This window comes from Dermochelys coriacea, chromosome 3 (genome assembly GCF_009764565.3).
Source record: "Dermochelys coriacea isolate rDerCor1 chromosome 3, rDerCor1.pri.v4, whole genome shotgun sequence".
Lineage (NCBI taxonomy): Eukaryota > Metazoa > Chordata > Testudines > Dermochelyidae > Dermochelys > Dermochelys coriacea.
Window position 1 is genome coordinate 147,017,709 of NC_050070.1, and position 26,424 is coordinate 147,044,132.

The following is a 26,424-nucleotide window of genomic DNA, read 5'->3' on the forward strand; positions in this document are numbered from 1 at the left end:
TAGTAGTATTTCAAGAATATTTTGTATCATCTATGCTAGGTCAGGAAGTTGTGACCTTTTCTTTGGGATGTCACCACTGTAATTCATGCCTTTGTCACCTCCAGATTGTATTACCTCAACATCCTATATGCCTTAATGCCACCTGGAAATTACAGCTAGTGCAGAATGTGGCAGCTTGTGTGCTTGGCAACAGTGCAGAGCACTTCACACCTCTGTTGATCATGAATCTACATTAGCTTCCTATTAATTTCCAGATTAATTTAAGATGTTATTTTTAATTTATAATGCCCTAAAATGATGTAGGTTATAGGTAGCTCTGGGACTGCCTCTCCAACTCCAACTATGACAGCTAAAATCCACTGAAGCACTTTAACCTAACATCCCTCTAATTCTGTGAGGAAGGGACTGAAAGCAATGCTTTTTGTAGTGAAATAGTCTCAACTTTGAAATGCATTGTCCCCATTGATCCACCAGAGCCCAGATTTGTTGACCATCAGGTCACTCTGCAAAACTCACCTCTTTTTCTGCCAGGCTTTTTCTGAGAAGGTAGGCTGTATTGGATGTTGGGGCAGTCTTAACCTTAGTGGACTTGGGAGAATTTCATATTTTGGGTATTGGTCCTAATTTGTACGTTTAACACTTTTCACAAGAGTCTAGAGCTTCATAAATGCCTGTCCATAAATTCAGATGCACATTCTTGAAGACTTTTTCAAAATTTCCATCACAAGTACCATAAGTTAAAAAATAAAACTGGAAAGAGGCATGGATCTGAGTCAGATTTATTGTATTATTGTATCTCAAGGGGCCCATGTAAACTGAAGGCACGTTTTTAAAAGCCTAGGAGAAGCCCTGAAATTAACAGGTCTGGGTTAATATCAGGAGTTGAGACATTACTCATTATATTTCTCAAGATCTTTCTAAATAAATGTAATAGATATTAATAGACTCTCGGGAGATTCCATAAAGCAGATCTAATAATGAACAAGAAGTGTTAAAGATGTTTTTTGCACAGATAGTTTGTTAATTTATCCCTTTTCTTAATATGTCCTAAAGACAAGACAGCATAGAGTATTGTTTGCAAATGCTTTGTTCTTGCTGTTAAGCCTAATCTCTTGTCCCATTGTTCAAATTCTTCACTTTCAGCCTAACTCAAAACCTTCATCTCTATTAATTTATGCCTTTTGAGCAGTGGTGGCCTACTGGTTAGCTAAACTGGTGCAAACAGCACTGATTAATAAATCTCATTAACCAGGGAAACTAATCATTACATTTTTCTATTTGATGGTTCTATGAGGCTCATTGCAAGTGTTTCATAGATTTTTGGTTCTCTTTAAATGCTAATGTCTTCCTCACATTTATGACCCTTGTGCTCCATGCTGTTCATTATTTTTTTATCTAATCCCTATAGGTATTTGCCCTTGTTAAAACTTTATTCAGTAAAAATTAATATTAAATGTCAGCATATTATTTCCTTTATTATAAAATTCTTAATACAGAAAATGCATACAGATTTCTTCAAAGAATCAATGGTAACTTTAGAGAACAGACTGAATGCACAGGATACAAAAAATGACTAACATATATGTAAAAGTTCTTCTAATTAAATTAGAATTAGCTATGAAGGATATGTCCAGATTGGGTTGGTTTGTTAAAACATAAAGCACCAGTTTCTGATCTCACCAGTTTTATTGCAGTGAAATTAGTCCCTTTTTAATTGTTGTGAGATTATAATCAAGCTCATGGTTTGATAATACACAGATGTCTGTAATCTAGTGATATAATCAGATTTCCCAGATGCTGCAATATCCCTAGATGTCAAAAGGCAATTGCCCAGCTCACTTGGAAATGCAGAATATATGTCTAGGAATTGCATGGTTTCAATTAAGACAGAAAAGGTCCTGTCATCTAATGTGCTGCTAAAATTTCAGTTAATTTTGTATCTTCAGACAAATTCCTTCTATTTAGGGGTACCCTGAGGAATGTCCTCTCATTCTTTTTATTACTGCTATTATCCAACATACAGAACTTTGTACTAAATGTTTTACATGCAAACAATGCTGTGCTTGACTTAGAATACCACTATTCAGTGGAAAAACAGTTTTTAGGGACACTCTCTAAAGTACCTAAATAAATAACAGACAGAGAAATCCATTATTTCTAATTCTCTTCTTTTTTTATCTTCTCAGTAGGTAAAAAATTTTGGTATCCATGATTGTACAACAATTTGAAGATACCATGATATGCAACAGGAAAACAATAATGGCATTTAAAGAAGATTCTTTAATTTGGTCTTTAAACCTATCATGGAAAGTGCAGATGATTAGCCATAATTAAAATAATTGACGAGTAAACATCTGAAATCCTTTTTGTTTTCTGGTCAATATCTTGTAATGGGTTCTCAGTTTGGGACTTCCATTTCAGAAACTTAACAGAAAATGTTGTTTACAAAGCGGAGAGAGGAGGAGTGGGGAGAACATAATAACTTGCCTCAAAAACTTCCTAGGAATATTTTGAGTTTGTCAAGATTTGGAAGCTCCTTATATACTGTGTTTAAAGTCTTCGTTAGAGCCAACCTCCAAATATGAAGCACTTGGATAACATTGTGCTGTGGACAATATAAGAACCAAACAGAAAAGAATGAGTCACTAGGTGTAAAGAATCAGCCCTTTGACAAATTAGCCTCATGTAAAGTGACCTTTGGCTCCTTTTCTGATTCCTGCTGTTACCTCAAGTTTACCTAAGCTTTGGAGCAAGATAGAGAGGTAAGGCTTTCTGAAGGACATTAACAGTTGGCCCTTGCCCTGAGGTCCCCTATCCTAGCTTCATATTCTTTCATGTTGAAACACACAAAATCAAGGATTGTGGACAAAATTGGCATAATATGTAGAGGTAGGCTATATTTCTACATACCACAGAAAAGCACACTTCAGTGGCAGTGAACTATCTGCCTGTGTTATACTCAGGACCTTGATATCTCAGACTCTGCTGAAAGAAACTCTGTGCAGCAAAATAGCTAACTGCTAAACTAAAGTTTTGCTTCAGCTACCAGCATAGCCAGTCGGTAAAAAGACCCAGCCTTAGAGGTGTCACTTCCTTTTGGATGAGAGAGATGATTTCTCTGTGACGGTTCAGTACACCAGAACACAGGGCATGGGGAGTTCCAGCCTGCTGCTATACTGAATAGCCCAGGAATATGATCTGCAAGTACAGCGATTTGGTGTAGAAGGAAGTATTCCTAGTATGCCTTCACTAGAGTTGGCTGTTTCTGTTGCCTCAGAATCCCAGCTTGTTTATATATTTGATAACAGAATAATACTGTCTTTCATGAGCCTCTTTATAGCACACGCTTTGGCGATGAACTCTAGGCAGTTTGTGTGCAGGTAATATTCCTCTCTTCCATATCTGGCTCACTATCTTAAACTGAAGACTTACTGGCACCTTAGAGACAAACAAATTTATTTGAGCATAAGCTTTCATGAGCTACAGCTCACTTCATCGGATGCATCTTAAATGGGTGTGTGATTCTGGGACTAAATACTGCCTTACTGATCTGGGATTATATATATTGGAGTCTGATCAGAACGGAAAAAAAATAAACTGGCTGCTTTTCAAGTGTCCTCTGCCTATTCCCCATGCTTGGGATGTGCACTGACTGGTCCCATTGAATGGTGCAGCCTTCTACTAGCAGTCCTAGCCCTTCCTGCCCTGCCCCCAGGCTCCGAACACATTCTGATGGTGTGACTTTAAATAGGGTGCTTGCAGTTACTACCTCAGTTCCTCTGACATGGATGGATAATCTATGGATCAAGATCATTTAAATATTTGGGATAAGTGTCCAGTTGTTTTTTTTTATATAGTTAGCATTAGAGTTAGTGTTAGTATTAGTTTTTTTAGGTTATTATGGCAGATCCAAAGATCAGAACACAATGATCAAAAAGATGTGCATTGTTACGGATTCTGATGCCCATGCTCTCTGCCTAAAATGCTTGGAGGAAGGACATTTTCTTTCATGTTGCTCCATTTGCAGCACTTTCACAGCATGAGCTAGAAAAGAGGCAAAACACTCCAAGCTCTTCTGCAAGAAGCCTTATCTACCGTATCCTCCAGGTTTGAGGTTTCTAAGGCATTATGTGGTTAAAAACCAAGAGGCTTGGTTCAGCTCAGAGCCCTTCCAGTTCCAGCAAAACTTTGGTACTTAGACCAACAGTCTCCGCACCAAGTTCCAGTTCAAAAGAGACTGAGCATTCGGTACCAAAGTCATCTGGTCTGACACCACAGAAGGCCACCAGTGTTGAGGAAATCCAGAAGTGACTATAGATTCTCTATGCCGGGTATTTCCACAGAACCAGGGCCCTCGGTTCCAAGACAGAAAACAAAACATTTATTTTGGAGATTCATCGGAACTGATGGGTCATGGCTGGACAGATCGGAGACACAAAGAGAGAACCTCTAAATTAGGGCTGTCAAGCGATTAAAATAACCCCAATTAATTGCATGATTAAAAAAAGAATTGTGGTTGCATAATTAATTACCATTTATTTAAATATTGTTGGATGTTTTCTACATATTCAAATATATTGATTTCAGTTACAACACAGAATACAAAGTGTACAGTGCTCACTTTATATTTTTTATTACAAATATTTACACTAAAAAACAAAAGAATTTTTTTCAAATCACCTAATATAAGTACTGTATTGCAATCTCTTTATCATAAAAGTTTAAATATTCATGGTAAATAGTCCCAATGGCATGTGATGTGATGTTAGATGGGGTGGGATCTGAGTTACTACAGAGAATTCTTTCCTGGGTATCTGGCTGATGAAACTTGCCCATATGCTCAGGGTTCAGCTGATCACCATATTTGGGGTCGGGAAGGAATTTTCCTCCAGGGCAGATTGGAAGAGGCCCTGGAAGGTTTTTGCCTTCCTCTGTAGCATGAGGCACGGGTCACTTGCTGGAGGATTCTCTGCTCCTTGAAGTCTTTAAACCATGATTTGAGAACTTCAATAGCTCAGACATAAGTGAGTGGGTAGGTGAGATTCTGTGGCCTGCATTGTGCAGGAGGTCAGACTAGATGATCCTAATGGTCCCTTCTGGCCTTAATATCTATGAAAGTTGAACTCACAAATATAGAATTATGTACAAAAAATAACTGTATTCAAAAATTAAACAGTGTAAAACTTTAGAGCCTACAAGTCCACTCAGTCCTATGTCTTATTCAGCCAATCATTCAAACAAACAAGTTTGTTTACATTTGCAAGAGATAATGCTGCCTGCTTCTTGTTCCCAATGTCACCTGAAAGTGAGAACAGGCATTCACATGGCACTGTTGCAGCCAGTGTCGCAAGATATTAACATGCTAGATGCACTAAAGATTCATATGTCCCTTCATGCTTCATCCACCATTCTAGAGGTCATGTGCCCGTGCTGATGATGGGTTCTGCTCGATAACGATCCAAAGCAGTGCGGACCGACGCATGCTCATTTTTATAATCTGAGTCCAGATGTCACCAACAGAAGCTTGATTTTCTTTTTTGGTGGTTTGGGTTCTGTAGTTTCTTCATTGGAGTGTTGCTCTTTTAAGATTTCTGGAAAAAATGCTCCAAACCTCATCCCTCTCAGATTTTGGGAGACATTTCAGATTCTTAAATCTTGGGTCGAGTGCTGTAGCTATCTTTTAGAAAGCTTCCAGTGGTGGTACCTTCTTTGCGTTTTGTCAGATCTGCAACAAAAGTGTTCTTAAAATGAACAGCATGTACTGAGTCATCATCCGAGACTACTATAACATGAAATATATGGCAGAATGCGAGTAAAACAGAGCAGGAGATGTACAGTTCTCCCCCAAGGAGAATTTAATTAATGCATTATTTTTTTAACTAGAGTCATCAGCATGTAAGCATGTCCTCTGGAAAGGTGGCCGAAGTATGAAGAGTCATACAAATGTTTAGCATATCTGGCATGTAAATACCTTGCAATGCCACCTACAAAAGTCCCATGTGAACACTGTTCTCACTTTCTGATGACATTGTAAATAAGAAGTGGGCAGCATTATCTCCTGTAAATGTAAACAAACTTTTTTGTCTTAGTGATTGGCTTAACAAGAAGTAGGACTGAGTGGACTTGTAGGCTCTAAAGTTTTGCATTGTTTTGTTTTGAGTGCAGTTATGTAACAAAAAATCTAAATGTGTAAGTCGCATTTTCACGATAAAAAGATTTCACTACAGTATGTGTATTAGGTGAATTGAAAAATACTATTTTATCATTTTTACAGTGCAAATATTTGTAATAAAAAGTAAGAATATAAAGTGAGCAGTGCACACTTTGTATTCTGTTGTAATTGAAATCAATATAGTTGAAAATGTAGAAAAACATCCAAAAATGTTTAATAAATTTTAATTGGTATTCTGTTGTTTAACAGTGCATTAAAACTGCAGTTAATTGTGATTAATTTTTGGAGTTAATCTCTTGAGTTAACTGTGATTAATCAACAGTCCTACTCTAAATCTTCTTCTTTGAGTTCCAAAGAATTCTGTTTCAGAGTAGCAGCCGTGTTAGTCTGTATTCGCAAAAAGAAAAGGAGTACTTGTGGCACCTTAGAGACTAACAAATTTATTAGAGCATAAGCTTTCGTGAGCCGATGAAGTGAGCTGTAGCTCACGAAAGCTTATGCTCTAATAAATTTGTTAGTCTCTAAGGTGCCACAAGTACTCCTTTTCTTTTTAAAGAATTCTGTGAGTCTGGGTGTTTATATAGGCATCAGTGGCAGCTAATACTGAGGACATACAAGTGTCTGTGGAATAGCAGTTTTTGGTTCTGGTTAATTTGGCAACAGTGAAGAGGAAATTGGGTACAGAACCACAATCTCAGAGATCTCCAGTGGATGCAAACTATTACAAACACAAGTATCTCTGCTCTGACATGTTACTGGACTGGCCAAATTGGTAAGAATGGCAAATGCCTTAGAATCCTTGGCCTTACTGGTCAACTCTGACATTTCCTTACCAGCCTCCTTCCAGGTAACCTGTCCAACATAGAACTGAAGAAAGTTTTCCAGATCCATGACATCCAGGTCCAAGCTATGGACTGGATGTCATGGATCTGGGAATTACAGATGAATTACAGATACTTAGTGTCAATGGACCTTCTGCCTCAACAGCAAAGAAAAGTGTACCATCCAGACCCATGGTCATATCTGATAGTGTGGGCAGTAAGTCTTTAATGAAGTTGGAGATGTCTTTCTCTGTAGTTATTCAACCTAGTCTACTAAATGTTAGAAGAGAATCAACTAGAAAATGTAATCCATGAAAATTGAAAAGATTTTTGCTATGGATATTTAATAAGGGTATGGATTCTATGTCGGCACCTATTCATTTTGTACTAGAGTAGAGTTTATATTTGAAGCATTTAAGATTTATCTGTTGCTTCACTTAAGGTGAAGCACTAGCAGTTTATTCCATATTAATATATAAGATAGCAAATCAGTTTTCTCACATGAGATTGTAAAGATTTTTTAAAGGGTTACTAAATTTGTACCCTCTGGTAAGAGATCCTGTGGTGTCATGGGACATAAATTTAGTGCTTCTGTCACCATTTGAGCCCTTCTCTTTGTGTTCTTTATTTCATCTATCAATTAAGACCGCCTTTGTTATAGCGATAACATCAGGCAGGAGGATTGGTGAACTTCATGCATTAATGGCTGATCCTCCATTTATGACTTTTTATAAGGACAAAGTAGTGTTTCATCCACATCCTAGATTTGTACCAAAAGTCATTTGAGTTCAATGTCAGTCTATTACTTAGCCGGTGTTTTTCCCAGGCCTCATTTGGAGAAAGGTGAATAAAAACTACACAGTTTGGATGCAAAGAGAGTTTTATCATTCTATTTGGGTAGGACTAAAGACTTTATATCTTCACATTAATAGTTTGTGTCATATGCTGGTAACTGTAAAGGAAACCCTGTTTCCACACAAACATTGTCGAGGTGGGTCAGATGGTGTGTAGTGGAAACTTATGAGGGTGTATCACAATCTCCCCCTGTCCAACTGAAAGCACATTCCACTAGGGTTCTGGCAGCCTTGGTGGCAGGTTTGAACCGTGTTCCGATGGTAGAGATTTGTAGAGCAGCCCTGTATAGTTCTATACACACATTCACAAAACATACCTTGTTAGATATTTCAGCCAGGTCAAATGCAGAGTTTGGTAGATCGGTGCCACAGTCCTTATTTAGTTAGGACTCCTTACCCATAGTCCTAGTTAATATGCAGGCTATTGACTAAATTGTCTCAAGAGCGGGAATGTGCAGAAGATACTCGAAGAAGAAAAGAAGGTGGTTACTTGTAACCAAGTTATTGGAAATGGACTCTGCATATTCGCAGTCCCTGTCCTCCTTCCCCTCTATTACGGAGTCCTATCTTCTACTGCTCTGTATTAGGAGTGGAAGAAACTGAGGCGGTAACCACCAGTGACCTCCTATGTATAGCCACACCCTCAAAATGTACTTATAGCCTGGGGGCAGAAAGGGCATAGAATCATAGGACTGGAAGGAACCTCAAGAGGTCATCTAGTCCAGTCCCTTACACTCACAGCAGGACTAAGTATTATCTAGATCATTCCTGACAGATTTGTCTAATCTGCTCTTAAAAGTCTCCAAATGATGGAGATTACAACCTCCCTAGACAATTTATTCCAGTGCTTAACCACCCTGACAGGAAGTTTTTCCTAATGTCCAACCTAAACCTCCCTTGCTGCAATTTAAGCCCATTGCTGCTTGTCCTATCCTCAGAGCTTAGGCAGAACAATTTTTCTCCCTTCTCCTTGTAATAACCTTTTATGTACTTGTAAACTGTTATCAGGTCCCCTCTCAGTCTTCTCCAGACTAGACAAACCCAATTATTTCAATCTTCCCTGATAGTTCATGTTTTCTAGACCTTTTAATCATTTTTGTTACTCTTCTTGGGATTTTCTCCAGTTTGTCCACATCTTTCCTGAAATGTGGCACCCAGAACTGGACACACTACTCCAGTGGAGGCCTAATCAGCGTAGAGTAGAGCAGAAGAATTACTTCTTGTGTCCTTATTACAACACTCCTGCTAATACATCCCAGAATGATGATTGCTTTTTCTGCAGCAGTGTTACACTGTTGACTCATATTTAGCTTGTGATCCATGCTGTCCCCCAAATCCCTTTCTGCAGTACTACTACTTAGGCAGTCATTTCCCATTGTGTATGTGTGCAACTGATTGTTCCCTCCAAAGTGGAGTACTTTGCATTTGTCCTTATCGAATTTCATGCGAGCAGTTGACGAGGTACTGCTAGTACAAGGCTGCATCGTTCAATGGCACCTGTGGGCGCATGTCAAATCTTGATTACAGGTAAGTAACGTTCATTGTCCTAAGCTCTGCCCACAGTCCTATATCCATCTATTTATTGCCAAAATATATTCATAATATGAGTATCTTTGCTCATTCAGTAGTGGAATAGTTATCAATACTAATATTTATATTTGCTCACACTACTCTACAGAATAAACACTACTTCCAGACTCGGAGACATTACTGCATCAGTTTACAGATGGTTTATATTATAACGGTTACATTTTCAACCATAAGAGTTAAACTTGATTATCTATAAATGGAAGCTTAGATTCTTAATTACAAAATGAAGCCATATAGGGAGCTGCTATGAGCCAGACCAGTCACTTACTGAGGAATTCAAATGCATGGTTCCTATTTCTCTCCTGAGGTCCTGATAGCTTGGTTTACAGTTTACAGTAATGTAGAGGGACTGGATGTAGAATGCAGTCTTGTTATCCAAGCCAAATCCCCGCTGTTACATCCTCTGCCCTGGTAAGTTGTGAATGAAAAGAAAGTGTGGTTAAAGGCTCTAGGGAAGGGTCTTGTCCTGTTTTAGTGATCCTGCCTAGTTTAAAACCATGATGTAAAGGGCTCTTTAATATATAGATTGGGCCTTACCCAATGAGGTAAATGTATTGACATGTTCCTCACACCTCCACCTTCATTTATTTAATGAACAGATCTCTAAAGAGAAAGCTGTCATCTTCTGGACCATTTGTTTCTAATTAAAGGTCAACCTTTATTTGTGCTGCCTTACAGTGTTTGTCATCAGAGCTGCACTGTATTATAGAATGGGGATCAATGAGTTCTCCAGACTTCAAAGAATTTTCTGCTAATTTAAACTCAAAATGTCATTTTCAGTACCTGTTGCCAACATTTTCATTTACTAAATTCCTCAAAAAGTTAGAGTTCTTCCTCTGAGTATATCTATCAGCCCCATTGCTCTGTATCATGCTCTAATACTAGCTGCTTTTTCATAAGCATTTTGCAGTCAACAGACTTTAAAGTTCTGCTTGAAGAACTTCACTTACATGTGAGAAACTCTTCCTTGTTTAGCTTTTATCAGTTTTTACTACTGAAATTGTGTTGTTTGGAAAATTTCCCCAACATATGCATCGACTCTGTGGGTGTTCCAGGGCTCAAGCACCCTCTTAAAAAACAGTGTGCTCAGCACCCACAGGGCTGGATTAATCTTTTATGGGCCCAGACTGTGGCCATGCCCTGAGGCCCCTCCCCATTTGGCATCTTCCCCCAACGCCTCACCCACCACCTACACAGGGGTGTGAAGGGCGGAAAAGAGTGAGCAGGGAGAGGGAGTGGAGAGGAGCAAGTAGCAGGTGAGTCCTTGGGGGAAGAGGCTGAGTGGGAGTGGGGTGAGAGCAGGCAAGGCTATGGTCCAGGCCGTGGGTCCGCTTCTGTGTGTGGGCCCGGCACCATTGGTGCCATTTTAAACCCAGTACTGAGCACCCCTGAGCCACAGTGTTGCTGACAGTTTCATCCAGAAGCTACAGTGAGACATAATATCTTTAAGCTGATACAAAGGTGAAGACACCGAGTAGGTGAGTGCAATGATTTTAATATACTGTAATTCATGATAATGTAATTATGTAGTTCATTACTATTTTAATAACGAGACACCAATGATAGGCACATATTCAATAACTAGAAATGTATAAATATGATGAAAATAGCCTTTTCCCCAAAACTGGCGGAGCCCACCCCCCCACCCCAACACACGCATCTCTTCAAGAGCACCCACTGGCAAAAACAAAAGTCAATGCCTGTGCTCACCACCTAAGTTCCCTCTAAACTGTGCGGCCATGCAGCTGCCTATTAAGTGCCACACAGGCGCTCAGGGCTGCAGTGGGGAGAGATGCCCCACCCCTCTCCTGCCACGCCGGGGACAGGTGCTCCAGCCGTGGACCTGCTGCAGCTGGGAGACAGGTGCCCCTCTCCCTCCCAACCCAGGTGCTGCTTCAGGGAGAGAGCTGGGGGGGTGTTCACTCCCCATTATACCCCAAACCCCTCATCCCCATCCCAGAGCTTTCACCCCCCACTGGAGCCCTCCCCCCCACACCCCAACCCTCTTCCCCAGCCCTGAGCCCCACAGCCCTCCCCTGCATCCCAACCTTCTGCCCCAGCCCTGAGCCCTCTCCCACATTCTGAACCCCTTGGCCCTACAACACCACATGAATTTTATGTGCACCAATATGGAGGTGATGTGTAACAAAATTCATTCTGCACATATGTGGGGAAAAATTAGAGGGAACACAGCTCACCACTAAGGGATGGATACCTGCTGACTTTGTGTTTTTGTCCAACTATTAAATACTTCTCTAAAATACATATACATATACATGGCCACATGATGGCACTATTCACCCACATTTGAAACAGAAGAGCCCATGTCTGGCAAGGGAAAAATGAAATCCATTTATGACAGAGTAGTCTAGTACATTATGGAATGAAAAATTATAGACACCTGTGTGCATGTTTAAATACATAGATTTATAAACCAGTAATTTATCAGATTTTTATCATACGTTCTTATTTATTATAAGTATCCTTTTAGCAACCAGTTTTCTCAGGACAAAACATCATCCCCGATGAATTTATAACATGTATGGTTCAAAGCCCATAGTCTAGTGCAGAGGTTCTCAAACTGTGGTCCGCGGTCCACTGGTAGTCCACCAGCTCCATTCAGGTGGTCCATGGATAGTTCCCTCTGAGGTGCGTGCCTGGGTGGCCGCACACCTAATTAGTGGATCACCTTAGATATAGGCTTCTGTTAGCTTAGGGCCCTAGTAAGGGGCCCAACACTTCAAGGTGTTAAGGCTGTGCTGCCAGGTGCTGAGTGCTTTCATTTCCCGTGGACTTCAGTGGGAGTTGAGGACTATCAGTATCTTGCAGAACAGTCACAGTCCCTTTTGTAGGCCTACTAATTAGGCTAATTGTTGACACTGATTATAAATTAGCTGTCACTTCATCTCCTAGCAGCCTTAGCATCATTTTTTAAAATTGATTCCTACACCCATTAATTTCCTTTAATTGCTTTGAGTGGTCCATAATTGTCAAATATCTCTGAGAGATTATAATCCTTTCAGTCAGGTGTGGATAAGGTGGTAAGCCAGATCCCCAATTAGTGTAAACTGGTGTTGTCCATAGGACTTCATATGAAGAATAGGAATTTGCCTCTGTAGATCATACTGAAGAAGCAAGGTCTGTCTTCTAGATTGCAAGTTTTTTGGGATAGAGTCTCTTTTGTGTTGTATATAGCAGAAAGCACACTGTTTACATTAAACAAGGAATACATAATTCTGTGTTTTGTCTGTAAGGGCTGATGGAAAGCAGATAATTCTCTTTTGCTCACTCAAATGTTAGTGACGTTATAATTGGCCAGGTATCACAGAATTATGAACTTAGAACGTCAGAAGTAAGTGAAGTTAGGTTTGGTTTACGCTCTCCTTAGCCTGTCATTTTTTTCTGAACGTGGACTAATTCAGATCAGATTGAGACTTTTAAAAAAAACAAACATCATTTCATGACAGCATGTTAAAAGGGTAAAACTACTTATAAATAACTGCTCCTCCCCCAAACAAATAAAATAAAAGCATGTGCCCACATCAAGAGAAATATATTTCTTTTAAAACATGTAATTGGGGTACTCAATGCAGCAAATTCTTAAGCATATGTAACTATATGTGAATAAATTTTACCCACACAATGTAAGTATCTGTAGGATTGAACTTTTAGATTGTAATCTCAGCAGGGCAGGGATCCTGTTCCATCTCTGTTTTCAGAGCATGCTCAACAGGGCATCAAGTCCACATCAGGACCTCTATACTAAATAGGAAAGGTCAGTTAGTAGAGAGAGCCTATTGCTACACTGTTATAAACCACTCAAATGATACAATTCCCACCACTCATATGATACCATTCGGTGCATGAATATTGGGTTGATTGGGTTTTTTCTTTTCTCTATTTTCCATAGGTTTAATTGATTAGCGCTTCCTGTATTTTTTTCAAAACATAGTCAAGAGACAAACAAACAGAACACTTGGTCTCTTCCTTCATATTTTTTCGTATTCACACATTTAGGGTCAGATTCTGCCTCGCTCTACCTGCATTGAGAGGACCTTATTCCACCACTAAATTCTACTGAGGAAAATGAGAATACTAACAGAGTATGATGGTATTCCACCTGGGTAAGGGAGGCAGCATTTATTTTTGTAAATGCATCTTCTTCACCCCCTATCTCCCTGTCAGCTTCTGGGAAACGGCATGATCAATAACAAACTATTCCTATTTTAAACAGACAAACATTTTTTATGTAAAGAGGAAACTTGGAAAGGTTTGGCCCATATGATTGTGCTTCTACAGTGCAAAGCACAATAGGGTCATGGCCCATGATGGGCTCCTAGGTGCTAGCACAATACAAATAATTAATATATAGTTATTGAGGCTTTCAAACTGTACCAGATTGATTGATTGATTGATTTGATAGCCCCTCCCTGACCCTGCCCAACTCCCAAACCTTGTATACTCAGTGCCATTGGGTTTCATGCTCCTTTTACATTGGTTTTACATCAGTAACCCCACTGACTTCAATGGAGTGAGAGGAGAGTTAGGTGACTACCAGAAGAATCAGTTAAATAAGTCTTGTAGCTGATCTCCTAGCAACAGTATGGTAGTCCATTATGACCTGTCCTGACAATGGATAAGTCACTGGCATTCAGTTGGTTGCATGGGTAGACGCTGGATATTCCTATATTTGTTCCAGTGATCTCTGCTTTGAAAAACCTAAAGATCTAATGAATATTTAGGGCCAGAGCCTCAGTTGGTGTAAATGGTGTCGCTCCTTTAGGATCAAAGGAGCTAAACTGATTTACACCAACTGAGGACCTGCTTCAAACTGTTTTCTCCTTCAAGTAAGAAATGATCATCCTTCAGTTTACCTCAGAAGTATCTGTACTGTATGTGGAGCTTGATTTTAGTGCAGTCTGCAAGAGGGAGGGGAAGATAGACATTTTGAGACAGAATAACGGTAAGCATTTTAAGAGCTAGTTACATTCACTTCTCCTAAATTACAAACTCACTTTGTGTCTTTTAGGTTCTAGAAGTACAAAACATGGTGATGTACAAGTGCATCTTAACCAATAAACAGAATGAATTAACGAAAGTACAGTTTCACTGAGCTAGAAGCAACCAAATCTGGGGAGAAGTTTGAACAGAACTTTGTATGTTTTATTAGTTTTAGATTTATTAGTAATTTATAACACCAGGAAGAGAGTGAGTCTGAGTTCTATGTAACATATGGTCTGCGTTAGAAGGCAGGTTGAATGAGCTCATAAAACCAGCCCTTTCCCAGTTACCTTCTCAATATGAGTTTCCCGGGAGTTCAGCAATGTTCAGATTCAAGGTTCCTGTTTGGCTACGATAAGATGGCCCAGCCTCAAACTCTGAATCTGGCTCCTAACTATATTCCAAAACCTGAACATCTTTGGATCCAGGGCTTTTTCATGCTCATCTCTACTTTTAATCATTTATACTATTTATTTACTCCTTTGCATTTCACTCACCTTGGGAAATGAAGCTAGATAAGTCATTTTCACTTGCTGATTCTTATGCCTTAATGCAACAGAATAATGTTTGGGTAGCAAACGCTGGAGGAAAATGGTTAAATCCACACAATAAATTGTGTTTATTGAAATAAATAAATAATTAAAACATTTCTGCTCATGCAGAATGGGTCTTGGATGCAGAATGGGTCTTGGATGCAAAATGGCTCATGCAGAGTAGTTCTTGCCAGGAACTATTGTAGCCTGCTGCTCAATATATATCAGGCACCTCTGGATGACATAATTTTGAAACAAAGGATTACAATATCTGATGTAATGCTGCAGCTCTATCTTGCCCCAGGAAGCCTGCAAATTGAATCACTTCTGTTCTCCCTGTCTCATAACACAAGACCCAAATGGATATTCAATACAAGGTGGTAAACTCAAAACTGATAAAAGGAAATATTTTTTTCTCACATAGCACACAATTAGACAGTAGAACTTATTGTCACAGAATGTCACTGAAGCCGAAAACTGAGCAAAATTAAAAAAGGAACTGAACATTTATATGGATAATAAGAATAGCCAGAGTTGTTATAGTTAATGCGAATATACATTTTGGAGAAGATATTAAGCTTCATGCTTCAAGGCTTAAGCCAGTCTTTGCTGGCAGTTAGGAGGTTTTTTGCACCTTTCTAAGAAACATCTGGTACTGACCACAGTGGGAAATTACATGGAGCATGGATCTGATCCTGGATGGCAATTTCCATTCTATTCCTTTGTTCTTCTGCTTGTGTGTCTGGAGGAATGTCTAGATGACATAGATAACTGGATGTATTGGAGCTTTTAAATAAAGAGTTGATAAAAAGTCAACATTTACACACACTAACCTAAAAGAAAGAATAAATGTGATTCTTGGAGTGGCTCTGCATATTCCCACATATGAATAATGAACCAACCAGTGCATTTTAACAAGAGAACCTTCTCTGAGCAGTGCCTGTCACAGCACACATCTTCCTCCTCTTATCGCTCCCCTCAATGTCTTCAAACATTCTGAGGATGAGGCTATATCAGGGTATTCTGTGCCTTTTACCACCTCAGTTCCCTCCAACTAGTTATGCCAGATGGAAGTGAACCTCTCCGGTGCATCAGGTCTGGGTTTTTCTACTATATTTTAATGTCTTTAGATAATTGTTGTTGTTAGCTTTTAGTGTTTAGTTTTAGGTTTGGTTCCCTATAATGACATAACTGAAGAAGAAGTCAGGATTTAAGAGATGCTCTTCTTGCCCAGCTAGCTTCCTGGAATTGGATGACCACATTAGGTACTCTAAATGCCTCAGAGAAAGTCACTCTCCTTCTTTTGATGTTCTAGAGGTTAGACTTACACACCCAGAGTGGATAAGGAGAGGCAGAATACTCTGTATGTGCTCCTAAGCCAATGGTTTCTGGGAGATTGTTGGATCCAAAGACCAAGAGGCCTGTTTCATCTCCAACTGCCTTATCTGGTTAGATTAAAGTTCCTAAAGGATCCCACTAGTCTGGGTTGTCATTGATTCCCGCTCCTGTTCCTGTTAAAACTGTTAAGGTGTCAAAGGCATTGTCTGGTCAGCTGGTGGCTAAAGACCCCACGTTTAAGCCCTCGGTTCTGAAGAAAAAGATGAGAGAGAAGACTGCCACTGTTAACTGTGCCAGATCCCATAGGTCAGACTTACTGGATCTGTCCAATTCTCTCATGTCCTCCGCAATTCTGACACTGAAATCTAAACCATTTCTACATTTGGCTTCACAGCACACGGTTACGGAGCTGAAACTCTCTCCAGAGCTGCTGATGCCTAAACCCTTAATATCGGTACTGTTGTTCATTCCCACTTCAGTGTCACTTCTGGATCTGAAAAGGGCTATTACTGAGGTGACTGATGTTCACCGTTAAGCTTCTGAGCATTCATCGGTTCTGAGTGAGAGACTGTTGGGGAAGAGTAAGAGAGAGGCTTATATAGATCTAAATTTGCTTCATCTAAAAAGAGGGGTAGATTAGAAAATTATTGTGACTCTGTCTCCAGATCCATCTTTGCCGCCTCCTCCGTCTATTCCTAGAAGTTCACCAGGCTGATCCGTCTCACCTTTTATGTCTCTACACCCACTGTTGCTTTCTCTGACAATAGCCGTAATGGGATCTGAGATTGGATCCTCAGAAGAGGATAGAGGAAGAGTTTAAAAGATTTGAACCATCCAAATTTTTGCCACCCAAGTCTGGGTTTCCTCGGTCTTTTGGAGCGTTCCTCCTATGGATATGTTCCTGGATCCCAATGATTGGAGAGACTGACAGTCCTGGTCTCCATGGTCTAATCTACCCCCAGAATTTTTGAATCATCTACTTTATGGCTGTAAAAATGATGTTCTGACTGATAAGGATCTGGTAGCTGAGGATTACGTGGATCCAATCTGCCAGATCAGTCTGCAGCTCAAATGGTGGTTCCTGACATTTTGTCAGAAGAAGAAGAAGAGGCAGTCATGCCTGTTTTTGAGCAGGGTCAGGTGGATACTGACTTTGATCCTGATTTGTCACCTGATGGGCATCATGGACATTGCTGCTGCATCATCTTTCTGAGCATCCTTTGCAATTCCACAAATTAGTGGGTTGTATGGCATCCACTTTGGACTTACCTTGTTCCTGTGGAAGAGGTGTCACATCATATATTCAACGCTGTAGGTCCTCCTTCAAGGAATAGGACATCTTTACCCATATTGGACGCTGTTTGCAACCTGCTAAGACTGTGTATTTTGTCAGCCTATCTAAGATACCAGACAAATGCTATCAGATACCTCATGAGTGTTTTTCATATTTTCATACTTACTATGTTTACTGTTCCTCTAACAAGAGCCAGAAGAATGAGCAAATTACATGTCTTGATAGCCAATCTTCCATTTACTCTTTTTTCACAAAGACAATGTGGTTCATAAACATGATCCCAGGTTTTTACCAAAAATAGTGTCGCAGTTTCCCATCAATTAATTTACCAGTGGTTTTTCCCCCCAAAGACTCATGCTAATAAAGGGGAAAGTGCTTTACATGCTAAGATGCTAGAAGAGCTTTAGTTTCTTATTTAAATAGAACTAAGCATTTTAGGAACTCTTCTAAGTTATTTCTTATGCTGAGAGTGATGAATTGTCATGTATCTGCTCAGACTATTTCCAGATGCATTAAGCAGTGTGTAATTGAATGTTACAAGTTAGCAGCAATACCTGTGCCCACTGTTGTGAGATCTCATTCCACTAGGGCAGTAGCAGCATCATTTGTTTATTCCTACTGGGGCAATATGTAAGGCAACTACTTGGAAGTCAGTCCATATGTTTACTAAACATTCTGCTTTGGATTTGGCTTCAAGAGAAAATATTAGGTTTGGTGGAGCAGTGCTGCAATCATTAATTAGGACACTGTTCCACCTCCTGAGTTTTTAACCAGTGCTTGCCAAATTACACATAAGTGGGAATATGCAGAGCCATTTGAAGAAGAAATGAGGTTTGTTTACTTGTAACCAAAGTTCTTTGAGAGGCCTCTGCCTATGCTCACTTCCTGCTCTTCTTTCCCCTTTTCTCAGAGTCCTATTTTGGTTCCTTTGGGTCAGTGGTGGAAGCAACTGAGGCAGTATAGAGTGCAGCACCCCTTATGTAGCCTCCCCTTCAGAACGTTCCAAGACAGTGAGAGGAGCAGCAGGAGGGGGCACACACATGCTCTAATAGGCAGTGCTTGGAGAAAGTTCTACCATGAGGCTGCATTGCTCAGCCCACTACCCGCATATGTGAACATGCAGTCATCTCGAAGAACTCCAATTACAAGTAAGTAACCTTCCCGCCCCCCCTTCCCCCGCATATGCCAGTGAGAACAGTTGATAAATACTTTTTAAATGGTTTCTTGTAAATAATCTTTAACTACAGGAAAACAGAAATCTCGCTACTGGGTTGAATCAGATTTTAGGAGGAGAGACTCTTGCTTCCTTCATATTGACACTTATTGAAGAGACTTGTTCAGAGATAGTGGGCAGATGGATCTATCTCTTAGGTACTTATCTGATCCCTGTTGTTATAGTATCTGAGTTCCTCATAATCTTTAATGTATTTATCTGTGAATTAAGAAAGTGCTATTCCCATTTTACAGAGGGAGAACAGAGGTAGAGAGAGACTTGCAGAAAGTCATACAAGAAGTCTGGGGTGGAATAGGGATGTGAACTTGGGTTTCCTGGGTCCCATTGTGCCCTAACTACTAGACAATCCTATTATAATAAACAGCTGTACTAATTTAACCGAGAACCTTAAGCATTGCCATGTTTGAACCTGGCTGCATCAAAGGCTAAGTGTGGGCAGGAGCTCTTCAAAATTAGGCTAGGCATTTGTCATTTGATTATGATGTAGAGAGGTTTGCTGCTACTGAATGAGAGGCAGTGGTATAGCAGTCCTACAATATTTTAAACAATCAGCTAACTGTTATTAAGTAGCTTTTATTGTAAAAGAAAGGAGCATTATGCTGAGAGGTACTGATGACTGCTCTGATAACAAATCTGTTGGGACAGGGTGTGAATGCACCTTTCAATTTACATAACTGAGTTAATCAGACGCCCCCAATCTAAAACCCCGCAGTTTGGACTGAGTGGGCAGGCAGCGAGGCTTTAATAAGTCTTGTTCATTTTGCATCTGTGTGCAGGATGGAAGGCAGAACACATGGAAAGTGAGAACAGACAGAACACTGAGAGGCAGAGGCAAAAAGCAAGAAAGCCAAGCACTAGCTTGTGAGCACAGTGTGACTTAGAGAGAGAATTCTGGGTCTGGTTTTGGCTAAAGAGGCTTGGGGGCTGTGAAACTGCACCTTTTTGTTCTTGGTTCCTCCTGAGTTCAGAGAAGGAAGACTTTGTATGTTCCTTGTAAATAAACAAGCAAGCGTCAAAGAAAATGCCACATTCCAACAATTTCTTCTTCCAACTGGCACATCCCCAGGGCCATAAAATTTGACTAGCCACTCAGGTCAAAAAGCAGCAACAGGATATTATTAAAATGAGACCTGTGATTTTGGCATTTTTCCTTTATATGTCTGTAGTGAGCTGTGATATCTGCTATTTATTGTGCATAATTCTTAGCTACAGCTAGTCTGTACTAAAACACACTTGTTTTTGTTACCCCATCTTACCTTACCATCCTACTGCCCACCTGTTATGTATTGTCTGTTAGACTATAGGCTCTTTGGAGCAGGAAGTGTCACTCACTATACATTATACAGTGGCTAGTGCAATGCTGTTATGACTTAATTGAGGTCATTAGTCACTACCACAATATCAATGTAAAATAATAATGATGATGTGATATTTGCCTTACTTCCCCCTCTAATTAGACTGTGTATAACTTATTATGAAAGACCACTCACCCAAAGAACCACTTTCACATACATTATTGTTTCTGTTTTAGTTTAAAACATCTACAGGTTGTGCCTAATCTACCCAAAAATGTCTCTTTAAATCATTTAGTAAGAAAGTAGGGATTGGAAAATCTTTAGATGAGATAATATATAATTCATTCATCATTACCCCTTACGATTTAGACAATGTAGGATTGTGCACTACAGCACATTTAAGAACTTATGTATCTATGTTCTGTGGCCATATGTTGTATACGTGACTTGGCTCATTAGGGTTTGTTCTATGCTCTCATGTGCTATGTTGGACTTTTTCATAATTCTGTATTGGTCCTAGCTAACTTAATAATAGTATCTTAAAACAGGAAATTGATAGAGGAAGCCAACTTTGCTATATTACAGTATTAACAGACAAGGTATTACTATTTCCTGTAATAGTTCAATAAAACATTATTGTTATTGATGAATAGAATTTGCATAGCATTTTACATCTTGAAAGGGCTGTAGAAACAACAGAGCCAATCTTGCTTCACTCTAATGCACTCACAAAGGCTTTTTTCTCAATTGCACTTACTCTCATGAGCCAATCCTGCTTCTCTCTAATGCACTCAAACTCACAACAGAGCCAATCCTGCTTCACTCTAATGCACTCACAAAGACCTTTTTCTAAATTGCTGTAACACCTTTATTTTCCTAGTGATTCTGTTTGAAGAGAGGAAAATAGGAGATGGAAAAGAAAAGAAAGAGAATCTGTCCAGCTAGGATGGAAAGAAAAGAGAAAAGGCACATTCATACCAGGCCAGGAAGTGGGCAAATCACTTGCTTGATACTATAAGAGAAGTGAAAAGAGAGGGACTCATGCCCACCCAGCTCAGGAAGTGCCTTTCAGAGGGTCTGAATGATCCAAAGCCAAACGTCATACTGGAGAATTCCTCTAGTCAGTGATCTCCCTAACAGGACTTGAATACCAAGTTATTTTCCTGTCACTACACAACAAGCAAAACCCGTCACAGCTATATTAAGAAAAGGAGAGAAAACAATATGGAGAACATTGTTACTGTGACTATATAAATCTACTATTAAATACATTGGTGACCTTGAACGTTGTGTTTAGTTTCAGGATAACAAGAGAGAGGCACAGAGAATAACATTTAAATTCAAGCCCATCCTCTTGCAAGACCAAGACATCATCAACTAAAAGTGAACATATCAGCCAGGAAAGGTCAAGTTCTATTTTCAAAAAGAAAAGGAGTACTTGTGGCACCTTAGAGGCTAACAAATTTATTAGAGCATAAGCTTTTGTGAGCTACAACTCACTTCATCGGATGCATTCGGTGGAAAATACAGTGGGGAGATTTATATACACAGACAGAGAACATGAAACAATGGGTATTACCATACACACTGTAAGGAGAGTGATCACTTAAGATGAGCTATTACCAGCAGGAAGGGGAGGGAGGAAGGAGGAAAACCTTTTATGGTGATAATCAAGGTGGGCCATTTCCAGCAGTTAATAAGAATGTCTGAGGAACAGTGGGGCGTGGGATGGGGGGGAGAAATAACATGGGGAAATAGTTTTACTTTGTGTAATGACCCATCCACTCCCAGTCTCTATTCAAGCCTAAGTTAATTGTATCCAGTTTGCAAATTAATTCCAATTCAGCAGTCTCTCATTGGAGTCTGTTTTTGAAGTTTTCTTGTTGAAGGATAGCAACTCTCGGGTCTGTAATCGAGTGACCGGAGAGATTGAAATGTTCTCCAACTCACTTTTGCTGGTGCAAATACTCACCAGCAACCACACACCACACAACAGACCCACTAACCCAGAAACCTATCCTTGCAACAAAGCCCGTTGCCAACTCTGTTCACATATCTATTCAGGGGACACCATCATAGGGCCTAATCACATCAGCCACACTATCAGAGGCTCATTCACCTGCGCATCTACCAATGTGATATATGCCATCATGTGCCAGCAATGCCCCTCTGCCATGTACATTGGTCAAACTGGACAGTCTCTATGTAAAAGAATAAATGGACACAAATCAGACGTCAAGAATTACAACATTCAAAAACCAGTCGGAGAACACTTCAATCTTTCTGGTCATTCGATTACAGATGTGAGAGTGGCTATCCTTCAACAAAAAAAACCTTCAAAAACAGACTCCAACGATTGGAATTAATTTGCAAACTGGATACAATGAACTTAGGCTTGAATAGAGACTGGGAGTGGATGGGTCATTACACAAAGTAAAACTATGTCCCCATGTTATTTCTCCCCCTTACCCCACCCCCCCACTGTTCCTCAGACGTTCTTATTAACTGTTGGAAATGGCCCACCTTGATTATCACCATAAAAGGTTTTCCTCCTTCCTCCCCCCCCCCGCCCCTTTCTGCTGGTAATAGCTCATTTTAAGTGATCACTCTCCTTACAGTGTGTATGGTAATACCCATTGTTTCATGTTCTGTGTGTGTGTGTGTGTGTGTGTGTGTGTATATAAATCTCCCCACTGTATTTTCCACCGAATGCATCCGATGAAGTGAGCTGTAGCTCACGAAAGCTTATGCTCAAATAAATTTGTTAGTCTCTAAGGTGCCACGAGTCCTCCTTTTCTTTTTGCAAATACAGACTAACACGGCTGCTACTCTGTTCTATTTTCAGTTATACTGGTTCAAATCCAGATTTGCTCACACACCACCTTGACAGGCGCAGTGTAAGAACATTGGTAAATAGGAGTAACTCAATTGGTTTTTAATAAGATTACTCTAGATTTATACCTCTGGAACTGAGAGAAGAATTTGGTTCTAAAATGATACCACACTTGGTCACATCAAAAAAAGAAAAAGCAGAAACATACATGTCCAGAGAAGGGCAACAAAAATTATTAGAGACCTCATGTACCCAGACTAGGGGCAGCATAGGTATGCTATGATTCTTAAATTTTAGTTTTCTTTTCACTTCATCATAATTTCATTGTTCCTCCCCCACCCCCATCCCCCCATACTTCATGGTTTTCTATAGCCATGGTACCTCTAGACTAAAGGCTATTGTGGCTGAATTAGTGTTTGTCCCTTAAATCTGCGACTTTGGTGGCTAAATCCTGTGCAGCTCATTGAAAAGGTAGGAGGTTCAGCTAAATGTCAGTCTTTCCTGTCTTCCTGTGGTGGCATTGTTCTCACCCTTGAGATTAATGGTTGACTTGGCTGTGGAGTTTTATGGGTAATTTCTGCACTATCCCTATCATTAGAAGAGTGTCTGGTTCACAGATTTACAGATATTTATAATTAATTAAAATAAACGAATAATACTTTGCATTTTTGGTAACACTTTTCATCCAAAGTTTTCAAGGCATCTGACTGCATACCTGTCTAGAGGTCTATTGAAAATTTTTATTTAAATCAAAATTAATATTCAGTTTTTCATAACTGCTTGTTTATCTTTTTCTTTTTTTCTGTAAAGTCTTCTGATTTATTAAGTTGCAACTTGTAGCAATCCAAACTTTCTGTCACAGATCCCATAGAAGTTAGTGGTAGAGCTGAACAAAATGTTTTGACTGAAATATTTTCCAGCAAAAACCGCAGGTTTGGCAACATCAAAATGTTTAGTAAATTCATGTTGATTTTGCTAAATCATTTATTAGGTGAAAAAAACACTGGAAAAAATAGTTTATTTTTGACATTTTCAAAACAAAAATGTTTCAGGTTTTCAATTGAAAATGAGTTTTTGTTTTGTTCCTTTACCCTTTTTTTTAATTAAAAAGTTTTAAAATGCTTGAAACTTAAACAAAACATTTCATTTGACCTGAAACATTTTTTTCACTCTTAAATTCACCAGAATGTTTTTAAAATCTTAGTTTTGGTTCAACCCAAAACATTTTTTTATTGCAATTGTCAGTGAAGTAAAAAATACTTTATGCACCCAGGTCTAGTCAATGGGAGTCTTTCCATTAACTTCAATGGACTTTGGATCATGGCCATAGCTCATGTGCAATGTATTCTATATTCTCTCATTGCAAACTGAAGGTTGCTTCATTTGCATAGCACTTTCCCTGTCGCAGTGATTACATTTTTCTTCCAGACTGTTCATTAGCTTCTCTGCATTATAAATCTGAGGCATTTGCAGGATCATGATAGTGTGAAACCTCTATATTCCATTGTGTCATTTAACCATTTTGGACAGGGAGTGACAGGTCGTTGGCTGGTGTAAATCCACACAGCTCCACTGAAGTCAATGGATTTAAAGCACCTAAGGATTTAGTCCAGAATGTAGGGAACAGTTCCAGAGGAACTGATAGTGTGAGACTGTGCATTTCACTGTGGTTTTTGTCCTGCTTGACAGGGAGGAGGTGGGTATCCTCCTATTAGACAAGAATTAACTTTCTTTCTTTTTGTCAGCTTCAAAAATATTCCAAAAGGCTTTGGGGAAAGGAGAAGGAGTAATCGAGCTCACTGAATCGGACAATAAGGAGGCGGAGATAAAGAGTATCCTAGAATGTCTTGAGAACAATGATTTGGTATGAATAGCCTTTATGCAATGCAAAAACAGTTTATATGAATCAGCCTCCTTCATTTTGCCTCTCCCATATAAGCCAACTTCTCCCCTCGCCTGTTCCCTGTGATTCATCCCACCTCTCTAGTTACTTGATTTGATTGTCTATTTCCCTCTCATGTTTCCCATATGCTCTGATTCCTTCTCTCCTGACCCATCCCACCAATCACAATAGTTGGAATAATATTATAATCCACAGAATTTGTCAGAAACTATGTTAAATTCTCACTTTCCCAAACATCAACCCAAGTTGCTGTTTTCTGTCCTCCTTGTAGTTGTCTGTGGAGCACCAGCTCCACATCTTGAGAAACCTAGAAAGAAAAATCAGTGTTGTCAACCACCTGAACAGTGACCTGGCTCAGCGTCTGCTTGACATCACCTCCATCAATCTAATCAAGAAGACGGTAAGAATATAAGATGTAGGAGAGAAAGAGGGACTCAAAACTGAATCCAGGCATCCAGGTCTTTATTCAGAGGTTCATTCTTTCTCAAGGTAATAGTGCCATGAACAATAAAGGATGGTTATTGGTGCCCTGGGCATGTCACATGACATGTTTCTGAAGCCCATATGATAACCTGAGCTGAGATTTTTGTCAGCTCTCATCAGTTAAGTAAACATATTCAGGTTTCTTCAGTAACTGAAGTGAATTATAACAGACTCTGTGGCACTTTTGGCAAAATTATATTCTAGAGCTAGTCATTCTGTTTACTATATGTGAAAATCCTCCTGTAGATGCATTTTGCTTCAACTGTCACTTAATGTTATTTATTATTATATATATTTATTATTTGTATTATAATAGTGCTGAGGAGGCCTACTAAAGGACCAGGACCCTATTGTCCTTGGCATTGCATAAACACAGAACAACAACACAGTCCCTGTCCCAAAGAGCTTGTTGGTGTAGAATTACTGCCATGATCAGACCCAATTGTGGCTGCATGATCCTTTAGAGATTATATGACATGTTATATGTGAAGTGCTTTGCGATCCTTCAGGAACCCAAATTTAATGCTGTTTTATTATTTTATCATGGATAATTGTAGGAAAGCAATTCCTGTCTTGGAATAGCCTGTTACCTTTTGTCTGTCTAAACTAGGCATTTAAACTTATTTCCTCATTAGCATTCTGCCCATTTAGATGACGGGACCAAATTCATCCCTGATGTAACTCTATTGAAGTGAGTAGAGTTATGCCAGGGGTCCTGTTCCTTTGCCATGGGATCTGAGTAATTCCCATTGATTTCAGTGGGAGTTACCAGTGTCCTGAAGCTGGAAAATAGGATCCCAAGGATGAATTTGATCCACAATGTTGTAGTGGTGAGACCATAGGACTGTAATGACTAAGATAGGATGCACCCTAAGTTAATCAGGTTGATCACTTTTCTAGTTCCCTGATAGGATTGCGTTATTCCCCCCCCATCCCCCACCTTCTCCTTCCCCAACATGGCAGGGGGGAAGGGAGACATGGTTTTCAGATCTCAGCAGAAGCTTTTCACTCCTTTACCTGTCTCTTGGACTCTTTTCTGATGGTAATGATTCCACGGAGAAAAGTCCTTCATG

General features: G+C 39.6%; 1 protein-coding gene across 1 annotated transcript in view; it reads left to right on the plus strand.

Moving 5' to 3' along the window:
- The first annotated feature begins 14,449 nt into the window (after positions 1-14,449).
- Positions 14,450-26,424, plus strand: part of LOC119853535 (maestro heat-like repeat-containing protein family member 1) — a 74,135-nt gene continuing 62,160 nt past the window's right edge. The window contains exons 1-4 of the mRNA XM_038396707.2: positions 14,450-14,645; positions 18,514-18,751; positions 24,711-24,829; positions 25,140-25,268. Coding sequence (XP_038252635.2) covers positions 18,721-18,751; positions 24,711-24,829; positions 25,140-25,268 — 279 coding nt within the window. The 5' untranslated portion in view covers positions 14,450-14,645; positions 18,514-18,720. The remainder of the gene's footprint in view (positions 14,646-18,513; positions 18,752-24,710; positions 24,830-25,139; positions 25,269-26,424) is intronic.